Source organism: Gymnodraco acuticeps, unplaced genomic scaffold (genome assembly GCF_902827175.1).
Source record: "Gymnodraco acuticeps unplaced genomic scaffold, fGymAcu1.1, whole genome shotgun sequence".
NCBI classification, from domain to species: Eukaryota; Metazoa; Chordata; class Actinopteri; order Perciformes; family Bathydraconidae; genus Gymnodraco; species Gymnodraco acuticeps.
In genome coordinates, this window is record NW_022990341.1 from 2,892,605 (window position 1) to 2,906,864 (window position 14,260).

At 39.3% G+C, this 14,260-nt stretch overlaps 1 protein-coding gene across 1 annotated transcript; it reads left to right on the plus strand.

The window, feature by feature from the left end:
- Positions 1-1,007: 1,007 nt before the first annotated feature.
- tmem59l (transmembrane protein 59-like) lies at positions 1,008-13,834 on the plus strand. The gene is made up of 8 exons (XM_034223640.1): positions 1,008-1,353; positions 2,591-2,696; positions 3,632-3,726; positions 4,022-4,174; positions 9,735-9,840; positions 10,562-10,676; positions 11,589-11,706; positions 12,191-13,834. The coding sequence occupies exons 1-8, from the start codon at positions 1,189-1,191 to the stop codon at positions 12,347-12,349; spliced, it is 1,017 nt and encodes a 338-aa protein (XP_034079531.1). The 5' UTR covers positions 1,008-1,188; the 3' UTR covers positions 12,350-13,834.
- The last annotated feature ends 426 nt before the right edge of the window (positions 13,835-14,260 follow it).

The window sequence follows — 14,260 nt, forward strand, 5'->3', positions numbered from 1 at the left end:
ATTTCTTACATCCACTCAATTACATTAAGTTTGTACACACATACATAAATGATGTGTATAGGGTACAAATAATGAACTACTACTATACTTCAATTCGATAATCTTTATTGTTATTGAATGAATCGGAATTAGCTTGACTTCTTAGGAAATTGCTACATATTTTGCTTATATAAAAAATAATCCAATACATTATTAATATGTCGTTTTACTTCATCCCGCATTTGCTCCTGTTGGTAATGTCCACAGTAATGACATTTACATGTCTAATATGTGTAATATGTAATTGTAAAGCGCTTTGAGCACCTGTAAAAGCACTCTAATAAAAAATGTTATGCATTATTATTATTATTGTTATTATTATTAACATGTTATGCCTTTTATTTTTAACTGACTGTTTTCACTGAATCTGAAACAAGGATTTAGAATATTCCTATAATGTGCAAAATATTAGATTAAATTACTTAATTGATCCCAATTTGGGAAATTGTTTTGTCACAGCAGCAATACTTGAATGCATCAACCAACAAAACAACTTGTTTCGTCAGTTTTTGCTCTATAGGGTTATACGTATGTTTTGTAAGTGAAGGTCTTTGTATTGTATCATCTTATAACATATTGTTTAAATAGGATTAAAAGACCAAATCAATAAACACATACAATATAGTTTGAACAGTTAAGCTAATCTATCCTCATCTCTTATGTGTTGCCACACTTCCAGCAGGATCTCTACATTACATCTATATCACATTGATTATGTATGAACTGTCGATACTCCAACAAACGCTCCATCTGTCAGCTCTGTGCTGGACATCTGCTCCTTTTCTACTATCTGACACATTTTATGAATGTCATCACTGCCACATTGTGCACTGCAGTGAAGGCAGCGCTGCAGGTTGTGTGTGTGTGTGTGTGTGTGTGTGTGTGTGTGTGTGTGTGTGTGTGTGTGTGTGTGTGTGTGTGTGTGTGTGTGTGTGTGTGTGTGTGTGTGTGTGTGTTTGGGGGGCGTTGTGCGTGATGATGATGCGTGCTGTGACGCCACGAGCAGAGGCAGATCCTTGGAGCATACGAGCACCGGGCTGAGGCAGCAAAGCATCCGCACCAGCAGCGCCACAAAGGGAGTTCAGTGCTGGTTGTTGTACCTCTTCTTCTCTCCACTCCTCCTCCTCCTCTTCCTCTCCAGGGTTACAGATGCTCCGGCTCGGCGGAAAGATGTGCGGCTTCTCCGCCCTGCTCTCGGTGCTTCTCGCCGGGATCGCTGCGGCGTCTTCGGATCTGTTTGACAACCAACTGGGCGACATCAATTACTGCAAAAAGCAATGCCAGCTCACCATCAAAAACAAAAGCCCAGCTAAAGTAAGTTATTCCTTCCTTCCTCTTGTACTGTCGGCTGTCTCTGCAGGAAGCGCATTACCAGCAGCGAGAGAGATGCATCCTTCTGTCCGACGATTCAGTGCCAGACATACTGACGAATAGACTACAAAATATTCAGCATCGAAAAAAACTATGTTTACATCTTACAATATAAAATAAATGCGTTTATGTCCGTGCGCAATGAGATGTTTTGTTTTTTTTCGCTGCATCCTCTTGGACGCGACGGCGCACAATTAGGCCGAAAGATGGTTGCAGCTCGTTTTCTTTCTGCACCTTACAGTGTCGTCCAAGAAGTGAACTGCACACAGTCAGCTGTACTTGCTTTAAACTGCGCCAATAACTGATCATTCCTTTATCCGCTATTAAGATCAAGCAGGGCATTTATACTTTAGGGTGGAGGAGGGTCAGTGAGGCTGTTATGAAGCATGAAGCAATCCTTTATTCTCAGTATACACAGCATCTTAGAAGAGGCCGGACTAGACCCCATGCAGGACGGTACATAATGGCTGTGAATTTCACCAGGAGTTTCTGTGGTTAAGAGCATTGCCTAGATTTCCAGGGTCGGATGTTTTTCCTCCTCCCACCTCCTCCTCCTCCTTCTCCTCCTACTACTCTGCTGCCTTCAGGTGTGGTTCTGGCATCCTGCAGGGCAAAGCTGCAAGGCAGATCAGAGTGTACTGCTTTAAAGATTGTGATTAAAGAAGCATATTTCGATTTGAAAACCTACATATGGGCAGTAGCTAAAGAAAGGTTGAATATGCAGTGCATCCAAACAATAAGGCACCGTTTTATGGTTGGAGATAAACACCCCTCTGTGAATACACAGGGACACGCTGTGATGAAGATGACAAGCACAAGGCTGTAATAAATCCTTCATGGTCGTGGTCAGGGAATCTCTTTGTCTCGTCTGTCCCCAGAGAGGTCACCAGGGGGCGCTGTTTCCTCATCTAAAACCATAATTAATGCATTGTAAAAAGTACAATAATGTGCATTTTCCAAAATAACCACCTCATATTCCTGCACTTGTTTCCTACAACAGGCACATTGTGAACAGTTTTATCAACTGTTTGTGACAGGCTGTAATTTAAAAGCTGCAACGTGTCATTAGGAGATGCCATAACCCATCATGTTTTCTAACAAACCTATCTTGAGTTTATCCAAGAGTGCCAGAGACATCTCTAATTTTGCATCTCCCTCTCTGCTTTCTGTCCACTGGTAGGACTCCATAATGAACGCCTGTCACCGCGGCTGTCGCCTCTACTCCATCTGCCAGTTCGTCAATGGCAACGCCGGCTTCAACACCAGCAGGGAGGAGTGTCAGGGAGGTGAGTCAGTGTCAGTCTGTCTGTCTGTCTCCCTGTCTGTCTGCATGACATGCTGAGCAGGGCCAGCGCCAAAAGTGTACGCTGCTGAGGCCTCAATACTTAAATGTAAAAATGAATGGCAGCGGACTGAATCCACCTAAAATTAAATCTAAATATATTTTTACCAAATAACTGCAACAACATTATAGGGTTGACTGTTCATGCTTTCATAAAATAAAAAATCTTCAGTAATGTTGATATGATGCCTTAGTGGTAAAGATAATCACTTCACTTTTCTGCAATTCACCATTTCAACCAGCAGTTATGGCATATTACAATATCCAAAATGCCAGACAATATCTGGTTTTATATCACACTATTGATATAATATCCATATATTGATTACATTTAGCCATGTGATTCACTTAAACATACGTTTGGTTTGTGCAAGACACAGTAATGTGAAGGTTAAAAGGTATATTTATGCTGTTTCTACTGAAATTGTTTCTTAAGACCTTGAACGAGTGAGTCCCTTTGACTCGTTTGACCTACAAATGAAAATGTTGCACTGTTTCCTAAAAGCTGGGTGTTTGAGGCTCCTTCGCTCGGTTTGAACCTCTCTATTGGAAATCAATGATGTGATTTGCCGTCCAGACAGCCAATGCCCCGTTGCTCCCTGTTTCAATCACGGCAACGTGGAGCGATTCATCTCCACGGAGGCCAACAGATAAATCTCACTTGCATCTTGATCTTTCTTCCCACATATGAAGCCAGTACCTGATATTATTTTCCTTTTATCTTCTAGCAAACTCACTGTAGTGCTCTATGCCAACTCTGTTTAGTGCCCTTTTTGCATTTGTGCACTCCTTCTTCTTCTTCTCTTACTTCTTTTACCATCATGCTTCTTATTTTCATGCTTCATAACAATCCCTTCACCTCCCTGCCTCTCTCTCCAGCCTGTCAGGAGGCGTACGTGAAGCAGCTGGAGCAGGAGGCCTGCTGCACCGGCTGCGCCAGCCAACCCTCTGAACCTGAGCTCAAGAGGAGAAGGGTGAGAAACGCTGAACACTGCAAACGAGCAATGAGAGCCAAAGTGACATCTGAGTGGTAAAATCACTAAGATCACAAATGTGTGTAAACGGCACACACACAGTCAATACTGCTCGTAAAGAGTGTGTTTAGGATGTGTATAATTTTATCATAATTTCTTTCTTCTTTTATCTTTAATACTTTTATATGCACACTTTAGGTAACATGAAGCTGTCTTTGGCTCTTTTTTGCTGTAGCAATGTAAATGTCCCCTCTGTGGGACGAATACAGGTATTCTGATTCTCTCTCCTCTGCAGCTCAGGGCCATGACTCTTCGCCCTAAGTCCCTCTCTGTGATGGAGGCCGTGTCCGGTTGGTGCAATGACATCGTCAGCTCCGCCCAGAGCTTCATCTCCTCCACCTGGACTTTCTACCTGCAGGCTGATGACGGCAAGGTTGTGGTTTTCCAGGTAAGACCTAAACTAAGTGTTTATCCAGAACAGGCCTTTGTATTGTAGGGCTCTAGGAGTATATGTTTCCTGTTTCACAGAAAGCATTCATCTTTGACCTGTCTAGTTTATAGATAAATGGTTACAGTTATGTTCTGCAAAATGGTCACGAAATGGTCACGAAATGCACTCTATTGCCAATTTATAAACCTGATGGTGTTCTCAACTAAACCCAGCTCATACTCATTGTCAAATGTTCAACTATTTTATTTGGTATTGATAACAAAATATATATATAATTGCAGTGATCAGTAAAGGTTCCTGTGGCTGAACTGAAAAAGAAAGACAACGTCCACTTACATTGACCCATATATATCAAATCTCATCAGACAACAAATGCAATAAACACACACACAATGCATAAAGTAACAATGTAATGTAATCAGCATGTGGTTTGATTATGTTTCAACAATCATAACTTGTTCAACGTTTTTTATTCAATTGTATCTGTACTAAGTGCATATTGTGTCCTGCTTCTTCTTAATATCTATGCTGAGAATAGAGTTGGATATTTAAGTGCTTTGCTTTAAAAGACCCAGACAAATAAACACTCAAATCTCCATGAATCCCATGAGTCATGATGGCGGAAAATGATAAGATTGATAACTAAAAGGCCTTTTCATACCATGTGTTTTTGACGGGAGGTTAAGAGCAAGCGAATAAACCTTTATAGATTATTAGATGAGCTGCTTCCTGTTAAGATAGTGAAACACATCCTCTAACCGTACGATGCTGCAGAGCTTGGGTCTCTGCCAGAACGACTCACAGCCCACTCTAGAGTCGGTGTATCTGTGAAGGTTGACTGAGTAAGGGCACACAGCGGGGTGGGGACAAGGTGGTTAGATTTAGAGAGCTGCAAACAGTTTTTCAGCACTTTAATTGTTTATAAATGTCCTTTTAAATTATGTCTCTCCCTTTAGCCCCATGCATATTTTATAAGCGGCACGGCTTACTGTGGTGAACCCGCCTCAGGACAGAAACTCACTGCAAGATTTAGAAGAGTGGACTGCGCTAAAGGATTAAGTTTAAGTTGTGACAAATAAATATCTCAACTTTTTCTGAGGAATTAAAAAAGATTAACTGCTCATGATTACCCCCACAAAAGAGGTTATTTTTTGGCACTGTTGGCAAGACTTTTTGTTAAATAACTCTGTGTTTTATGGACGATTTTCGCTGATTAAGCACTTTCCTGCAGATCTGGATCCAGATGTACACCAGAAAAATCGTATTATTAGAAAAAGCAAACTTAGAGGTTTTTGCAGCCGTGGCTACTCAATTAATTGCTAAGATCAATGGCGTAAAGCACCTATACATTAAAGCTATAACAGGATTTGGTCTGTCTAACCACCAGACTACTCAACCATATCCTCCAAAAATGGGTCGGAAACCTGCTTCCCTGTCAGAGGTTTTCCCCATTTGTGACTTTGATCGCATTTTTAGCTACATAATTAAAGGGCTAAAAGGGAAATGACAGTATTTATGCACCGTAACCCATACAGAAGGGCTACTGTGTATCATAGGAGTCTTTTTCAATGCTTAAATTCACTATTAGGTATAAGAAACGATGGGCTCCGCCTCACATAGAGATGCAGCAGCCACAGAAAATCACCAACATTTCTTTTGGACGTGGTGATGGATGTTTGCTCTTTGTGGAAGTGACATGCCGGCTGAAGCGGAGAGAGAAGCCGGGCTCCACGGGGCTGTGGGAAGAATACCAGGCCTGTGTTTAGTGGTCAGCTGGCAGACAGCCACGGATTTGACAGATTGACTTTCTGAGTGTTGAAACAACAGAAAAAGTCCAGCTAAATTGAGGGACAGCAGAGGGGGGGGAAGCAACCCAACGCTGTCTGTCATATAAATGATGTGCATGTCCATAAAGCGCCTTCTTTATAGATCCATCTGTGCGCCCATGTGTGTGTTTGTGTGACCTCAAGTTGTGAGAATGACTGGTTGTGTGCATCATAAACAAACATTAGTGGCAGCAGTGTGTTCAGATTGTGAAGCTGGAATAAGTCACTTTTAGGTCACAGCTGGGGTTGTCCCCCAGTGACGGAAAAAAGTAAAGGAAACTTGTCATTTTGTGAAGCATTGGTAAAACACAGCCCTTTACCTCATTCAGTCATTCCCTTTTCAGCACCCTGGTGTTATTTTTGACAAATCAGACCTTGAAAGTGCGACAAAAGTGAGTTAATGGAAGACTTCCTCTGACTGAGCTCCCGTTCTGTTAGGGAGCACGCCTGCAGAACAAAGTGAACTCTGGGTGAGGCTGTAAACCTGACTCTGACTAATGATGCTACACTGTAAAGGAAGTCAGTTCTCAGCTTAGTTTACACTAATGGTGACATAAGCATACACTTTACATACAGTATGTAAAACACATTCATGATGTATGGTGTTCATCTTTGACCACCTTAGTTTCTATTGTTCTCAGATACAATACCATTGGTTTCAAAGGGGGGTCTGAAAAGTCAATGAGAAAAGGACCTATATCTCACTTGATTTATTACTTCTGTAAACATTTTGATAATACGTTTATGGTCTCAGTCACTCGTTTCAAGTATCCTCCAGTCCAGCATAATGTTTATTTTGTAAATTATTGTCCCATTAGAGTAAACATAAACAAAACAAATTCTTTATGCTTTAAGGCGGGACAACCTTGTGATTGACAAGTCGCTGCCACTGCATTGTTCCGTGTTTGGTTCTAATAATAGATCATCTTGTCAAAATGTAGTCACTTCTGGCTAACAAAAATGAAAATAACAACGGTAGTCCAACACCTCACATCACGGTGACTACTTCAGTATGGTTCCTACTGAAGACAGGTATACTTATTCACTTTTAAATAGGGCTAAACAGGTGGGCCGTATAGTTTTTACAACAACATCAGTCAAACATGAGTAAAAAGTGCATTTTTAACAGTGGGTAACAGCAATTACTTTATTTACATTTGGTGCACTACTGTACGTTAACTGTTTGGCGGAAGGTATACGTTTTTTGGGATTCGCCCATGATAAGCTACAGAACCCATGGTTTTCTAAATGAAGCAAGATCAGTTGTTATATTATAAAGATCAATACATTTTTCAGTTGTTTTGGTCTAGATGCGTTGACAATAAGAGAAATACAGAATATAGCCGGACTTGTCTTTTAATCCTGAGGTTTTTGTCCCTCTAAACCCTTTTTTTATAGGTGTTGTTTTATTATCATTTCAACATAAAGTATTTTCTGTCTCCTATTCCACGTTCCACACCTCCAGAAAAATAAAAAGTGGTCTTAATTGTCGACATGGGAGAGCTGTAATCAAAGTTCATTTAGGGTCTCCTAATTAAGGGCCATCATTTTGACACCATTAGTCCAACTTGAAGTCCAATTAACTTGATATATTTCCCCAAGGTTTCTTTATTTGATGATTCATTTGCTTAATGCACAGCTCGATGGGGCCTCGGAGAGACGGTGTTTATAATTGTGATTAAGAGTCAGTCAAAGTTGTTTTGCATTACACGTTGATATTCACTTCACCCTCGCACAGATTCTTTCAACAGATTGAAAGTTAACAAAATAAGAGAAGTGAGATTTAGTGAAATTCTATCTGCAACTCCTTCCTTCCTTCCTGTCTTTCTTTTCTTTCTTTATTCCTTAAATCTTTCTTTCCAATCCACCTTCTTTCTTCCTTCCTTTCTTTCTTTCGTCCTTTCCTTATTTCTTTCTTTCCTTGTTTCCTTCTTTATTTCATGCTTTCCTTCTTTCTTTCTTTCTCTCTTCCTTCCTTTCTTTCTTCCTTCCTTTCTTCCTTTAAGCCGGAGCACCTTTTACATCCCCCCCTCTCTCTTATAATGCATGACAGATGCAGATCAGGCTCTGCTCGTTGTGATGGTTAGATCCCTTCAGTCTGCAGCCAATGAGAATCAGCCGCTCAAACCCTTCACACTGCTGCTGCATCTGGTTTCAATGCACTCAAAAAAAACAACGTTGTTTGCTAGGGGTAATAAACCCGGTTGTGAAACAGCTATTTCAACAGAGGAGGTTTAAAGGATTGAAAGTGTTTTGGGGAACAAACCAACCAGTCATGTCTCTACGGCCGATTACAGTGTGTTGTTTTGTTTTTCTGAACCAGTGACTATAATCGTTCAGAAGAAAGCAGATCAATCATATCCTAAGTAATGTAATGAAAATGCAGATTTCATTGTTGTGGTTCACATGACAGCGCAAGACACAGCGAGAGGTTTTGAAGTTCATTGATCCACTTACTGCAGAATCGATAAATACCGGGATCTTGACGCTACTGCAGTGGGATTTACTGTACTCCTCTTAAGATGTGTGTGTGTGTGTGTGTGTGTGTGTGTGTGTGTGTGTGTGTGTGTGTGTGTGTGTGTGTGTGTGTGTGTGTGTGTGTGTGTGTGTGTGTGTGTGTGTGTGTGTGTGTGTGTGTGTGTGTGTGTGTTTGTGTGTGTGTGTGTGTGTTTGTGTGTTGCTGAGGCTAGCAATAGTATTGTTTGAGCCGACTACAGCTGCTCTTATAGTGGAGGAAGGGTCAGCAGTGGGGAACCAAAATCCTCTTTTAATGAGTTCTCTAGGGGGGACCAGAAACACTGCGCACATAATGAAACTCACAACGGAACAAATACTGTCAGCAGGCTCTGCGTTTCGGTTAAACAGTTGTTTTAAAAGCCAATTTTCAAACTGCTGTCCCAGTTCAAGGGTTTTACTTAAAGTAGTTTGGGTGTGTGAGAAAGAAACAACGAGGGACTCCTGGACATATTAAGCAGGCAACAATAAAAGATGACGATCATGAGTTTAAAGTCAGTTAGATTTAGTTATGCAACAAATTCAATTCTCATCCTTATCATTAATCATTTCACTAGTGTTCAGATTCATTCGGCATGTTGAACAAAGGAGTATAAATCCCTTTTAGCTGATGTTAAAAGCTTTCAACCGAAATGTATTTCAATAACTTGGCTGCCTCACAATCATCTGTTATGCTTCAAGATGAGAAACGTCTAACTTTGTTGCACTTAAGTATCAAGTTTTGATGTTAATCATCCTAATAGAAAATTAAAAGACTATATGCTTGGTGTAACATTTAAATCAATACCACTACTGAATATCAGATGTTTTAAACTGTCATAAATGTCAATCTCTCAGTAAGAAAATACTGTTTTTTAAAATGAATATGTTGTTAAATAAATAGTGTTGACCTTATTGGAAATAGGGTTTGCTCTATAATTACCATACAGACATGAAGAAAAACAATTCAAAATATTCATACGTTTTTCTAAATGTCTCACTTTTCTTTTTTTCCTTAGTGTCATTTTGGAAGTGTAAAAGTATAACTTTGCCTCTCCTCTGGTCTTATAGTAAATAAGTTCAGTCCATCTTTAGCAGCTATTCTTAGTAAGTGCTCCTCTTGTGGTCTGACCTCACAGTGTCAGACAGACCATTTCCTGTCAATTGTGCTGTTGACTTACTTTGGTATAATTGCTGCCTTGATTGCTGAGTGTCTCTGTTGTTGTTTTCCTCCTCAGAGCCAGCCAGACATGGAGTACTCTCTGCCCGAGCTGCAGGCTCCTCGATCCAACGTGGCAGACAAGCCCTGGCCTCAGGTCCACTCCCACACCCAGAGACCCCACGGTGAGAGAATATACAGGGTGGGAGGGACAATACAAAATCAATCATTCTGTTACAGTTACTAGTTAAATGTAAAAGATGTAATCAGTATCAAAAAATAAAAGCAATCCTGATTACTTCCTGTTTTTAGTCACCTCAATAAGACACTCAAACTACTATCCTACAGAACAGTACTGCTTACAAAGATTCAATAAAATCTACAAATGATGCTCTTTTTTAGTTTTTTGTAACATTGTAATCCTCCTAGGAATCCTATTTTTTTTTTTTTAAATGTAACACCTGGTTTTAGGGGTTTTCTGTTTCTGTCTTTTCATGTCATTGTGTGTTTTGGTTTGTTTTTGTCATTGCTATTACTGTAATGATCTTTTTATGTTATTATCATTATTGTTTTGCCATCTTTTTTGTATTTCTTTTTTATATAGCACCTGCATTTGTACTCTGCATTGTCCTGTTATTGTTAAGTGTGTGGGAAAACCCAAAAACAATTTGTAACACTCTGTGTTAGAAAAGAAAATGTAACACTAATCTGATTACTTCTTGTTTAAGGTAACTGTAAGGATATACAGTTTGGTTTTTTGTATCCTAATGAAGAAGTCCTGTTACATGTAATCGGTTTCTACCCTAGCCTCTACGTACCCACATCACACTTGTATCCATATACAGCAGCAAATGTATGTTGTTGCAAGATGTTTTTACAAATGTTTTATTATGAATTGTATTGCAGGTGTGAGGGGACATGGGGAGAGGGGAGCGTCTAAAGCAGGAGGCAAAATGAAGCACCCGGTGCAGCACGCAGACGACCCCACAGCGGAGCACGACTTCCTGGGCTGCATGTCGAGGTGAGCTGGGTTACCCTGCTGAGGAATAAAGAACCAAGTTATGCTTTTTTCCCATAAAATATACTTCATACTATTATATATTATGTATTTATTTCAACAAGGACCATGCATACAAATACATTAATCTCAGAAAAGAAGATATGAATTATGCCAGATTATAGCTAATTTCCATCTGCGTTCCTCAGGCAGGTACATAACTATCAACAAACACTAAAAGCATTGCATAATCTCTATCACACAGACAATTATAAAACATGATTTAAGTACCGGTCAATAAGATAATACATAGTACAGTTAAAATAAAATATTACAATACAGTTCAAATTGAAAAACTCGGATTACAGTGTAATTAATGTTGGCATGACTGGTTGCTTAATATCAATTTGTTTGCACCACAAACATATTGACAATTGATTCATTAAGAAACCAAAGTATCTGATTTCCAGTTTTTTGTCAGCAGGAAAATCATCTTTCAGAGACTTAAAGTTTATTTTATTTTCATTATTGTACGATGTCATTTTTTAAATTAATCTACTATTGCATTGTCTTGCGGTGGTTCTGTAACCTTGACAATAACAAATGTCGACATGAAGGATTGCAGTTAGGTATTACAGATTATATAACTCAATGTTTCAAAACTAAAGAGAAAATAAAGCAAACTCACAGCTGCATGTGCGTGAGGTTATACACAACAACAACAACAACAACTAAAACACTTATATGCATGGAAAAGTCATTTAAGTAATTTGAATTTGCAGTGCCAACACTCCTATAAAGTGTGTTTTCAACAAGACAATTTACATTTGACCTAGTTGTATTTGTTAATGTTTAGTTCTCTCTGTATTTCTGTCCATCTTCAATCTCACCCCCTGACTCCTGTGTCTTTTCATGTCCTACTCTTTCGTTCTGCAGACGTTCAGGCCTTCCACGGTGGATTCTAGCGGCCTGTCTCTTCCTGTCCATCATGGTCATGCTGTGGCTCAGCTGTGCTAGCCTCGTCACCGCACCAGAGCAGCACATTAAGACGCAGGTACGCAGAGAAAAGTACCCAACCAATGTATACTCATACTTCTGAAGGAAGCAATGACTTCATTAGTTTAAAGTAGGCTCAACAAAGCCTACTTAAAGTGTCTTAACACTTCTCAGACCTTGTTGTGAGCAGTTTCTTTCTAATAAACATCTGCTTAGCTTATAGCATATTACCTTGAAGAATAGGAAGGAGGCTCACCTTTGCTAGTTTATGTTACTCTCAATCTGAGGAGGATGCCGTTAATGTTTACATCTGGTGTTGTCAAAGCCTCTCGAGTAGATGCACGGTTCCTAGTGGCCCTATTATGTATTTTGTGCCTCTTTTACATGCTTTTATTTTCAAAAAGTGCTTTATTTTAATGGATCATAATAATCATACTTTGCACTCTAAATAGGAAAGTAAAAACACAGTGGTGTGAAGTAATGTAGGTGAACTTGCTGCCTGTTTCTCACTCTTACAACTTATTTATTGGTTGTCTTTTCAGCTTAGTATCAACGGAGATAAAGAGTTCCTGGATAACGCCCAGAAAGTCAACCCCTACTACCTGAGTCCTATGATCGCTGTCACCCTGAAACAATCTGAGGAGAGCCAGGAGGCGGGGCCGCTGCCGGTGAAAGTCGACCTCAACAAAACCTGCGTTTAGAAAAGGACCAATGGGAGAGCTGCTGTCTTGTTTCTGAGGGCAACCATATATAAAATCAGGAGTGAAACAAACGCATCACGGGACTCTAAACAGTCACCAGAGTTTTTAAAAACATATTTGTAAGAGCATGGCACCCTCCCGGCGTTTAAAATCTTGCTCAGTCTTGTTGGTCTGATAACATTTAAATGTTCTTGTACAGCCCAAATTATTCCAAATCCATCCTCAAATTATCTTCAATGCTCAGCCGGCTCATTGCTTATTAATAAATCAGAGCTCTTGTCTCAGAACAGTGAGGAATTAGTACAGTTTTCAAATAATTGTTCATGTTCACAGTAGACGAAGACAAACACTGGGATTTAGTTTAGAGTTCATCTTGCCTCGTTCTCGCAGAGAGTTTGGATTAGTTAATGGGTTGTCATCGAAATAGAAATGAGAAAGAGGAAAGAAAGATTGATAAAAGATGGACTAATTTCTTTGAGAGTGCTCCAGGGTATATTCTAAATAAAAAAATGTTCTCCCTCACAACATAACTACATTTGCAGGTGAGCTCTGATCAAGTTCAGAGAAACAAAGGCATACTTACTACAAAAACTAAAACAGTGTCTTCTGATAATTTATCAAAACACTTCTAGGGGGGGTGTGTGTTTACAATTACAGTACACATACTAATAATTTAACCTGGATTAAAAACTGGACGCTCTGTCTGAGAATGAGCAAAATAAACACTTTATTTATTTTCTAATCTATTTATTCAGAATCATCCATCTGAGTTTTCTGTTAAAAGTGTTTTTGAAGTGCCATGTACAGTTCATTAATCATACAAATGTACCTGACCTGTAAGATACCTAGCTGGAAGAGGGGGATTGCACCTATTACTGTATTATTATTACTACTCTCATATTATCGCTCTTATATCACTTGGAGAGTTCTTAGCTGTTATATGTGCTTTCTAATAGCTGACTATTTTGTATGTCCTAGGAGCACACACTGAAGCATACCCCCTGTAACAATGTGTAATGCAAAGCTTTTAACATAGACCGTTGTTATTGACAGTCGCACAGTCTTAGAGAAGATTTTCTGTTTCCCTCTCAGTGCTTTTGGTGTCCTGTAACGCTTTCTTTTCATCCAGGCTATGGAGACAATAAACCGTGCATGCAAGTGACGCTTCGATAGTTTAGCTTAACCGCCCGCCATGCCAGTGTGGCACGACTCTACTGTAGACTTGTGATTTTATTGTGTTACTATTTACTGTAAACATTGATTAGAATGTGTAATCATGAATGACAATTTCAAGATTTACAGGAAGGACTCTTAATTTAAAAAGCCATTTAATCGATATCTGTGCTGGTTCAAACTGACAGTAGGATATCACCAGGAGTATGATATTAATCTCAAACTGTATTGTTTCCTTTTTACTGGTCTGTTTATTTTCAATGAAATGAAATTTACAACATGATGAAATAAAGTGTTTTCATTGTAAATAAATTACAGAATTAATTGTTTTTTGTATGTACAGTAAAAGGAAGAATAAATGCAAAAGTATACTTACTAGGGTTGTCGGGTATATAAGTATAACAATAAGTTAAGTAATAATACCATGTATATTTGTTTTAGAAAAATTGCACTCATCACCGGCTTGAGTTTCAAAACAGGATACATGTATTTATTATCCTTGCAAGAATGGAAGTAGTCATCACATACAGATCATAATACAACTAGTTCCCCGAACAGTGTCCTTCACATGCTGATATACAAGAGAGGGAGTTACACAGTCACAAGATGGAGGAATACCGGTTCAATGCAGTATTCAATGCTTTGTTCAGATTACCTTAGACCCACGTCAGAAATGATCATGCTTGTCATATGTCCATCTTCATAGAGGCTGAATCATGTTAATTGTTGTCACATAGT

Excerpts from the sequence above, each read along its gene's own strand:
- tmem59l (XM_034223640.1), top strand. The coding sequence starts at position 1,189 with ATGCTCCGGCTCGGCGGAAAGATGTGCGGCTTCTCCGCCCTGCTCTCG. Across the intron at positions 1,354-2,590 it reads AAAACAAAAGCCCAGCTAAA|GACTCCATAATGAACGCCTG; the intron begins GTAAGTTATTCC and ends GTCCACTGGTAG. Across the intron at positions 9,841-10,561 it reads CCACACCCAGAGACCCCACG|GTGTGAGGGGACATGGGGAG; the intron begins GTGAGAGAATAT and ends ATTGTATTGCAG.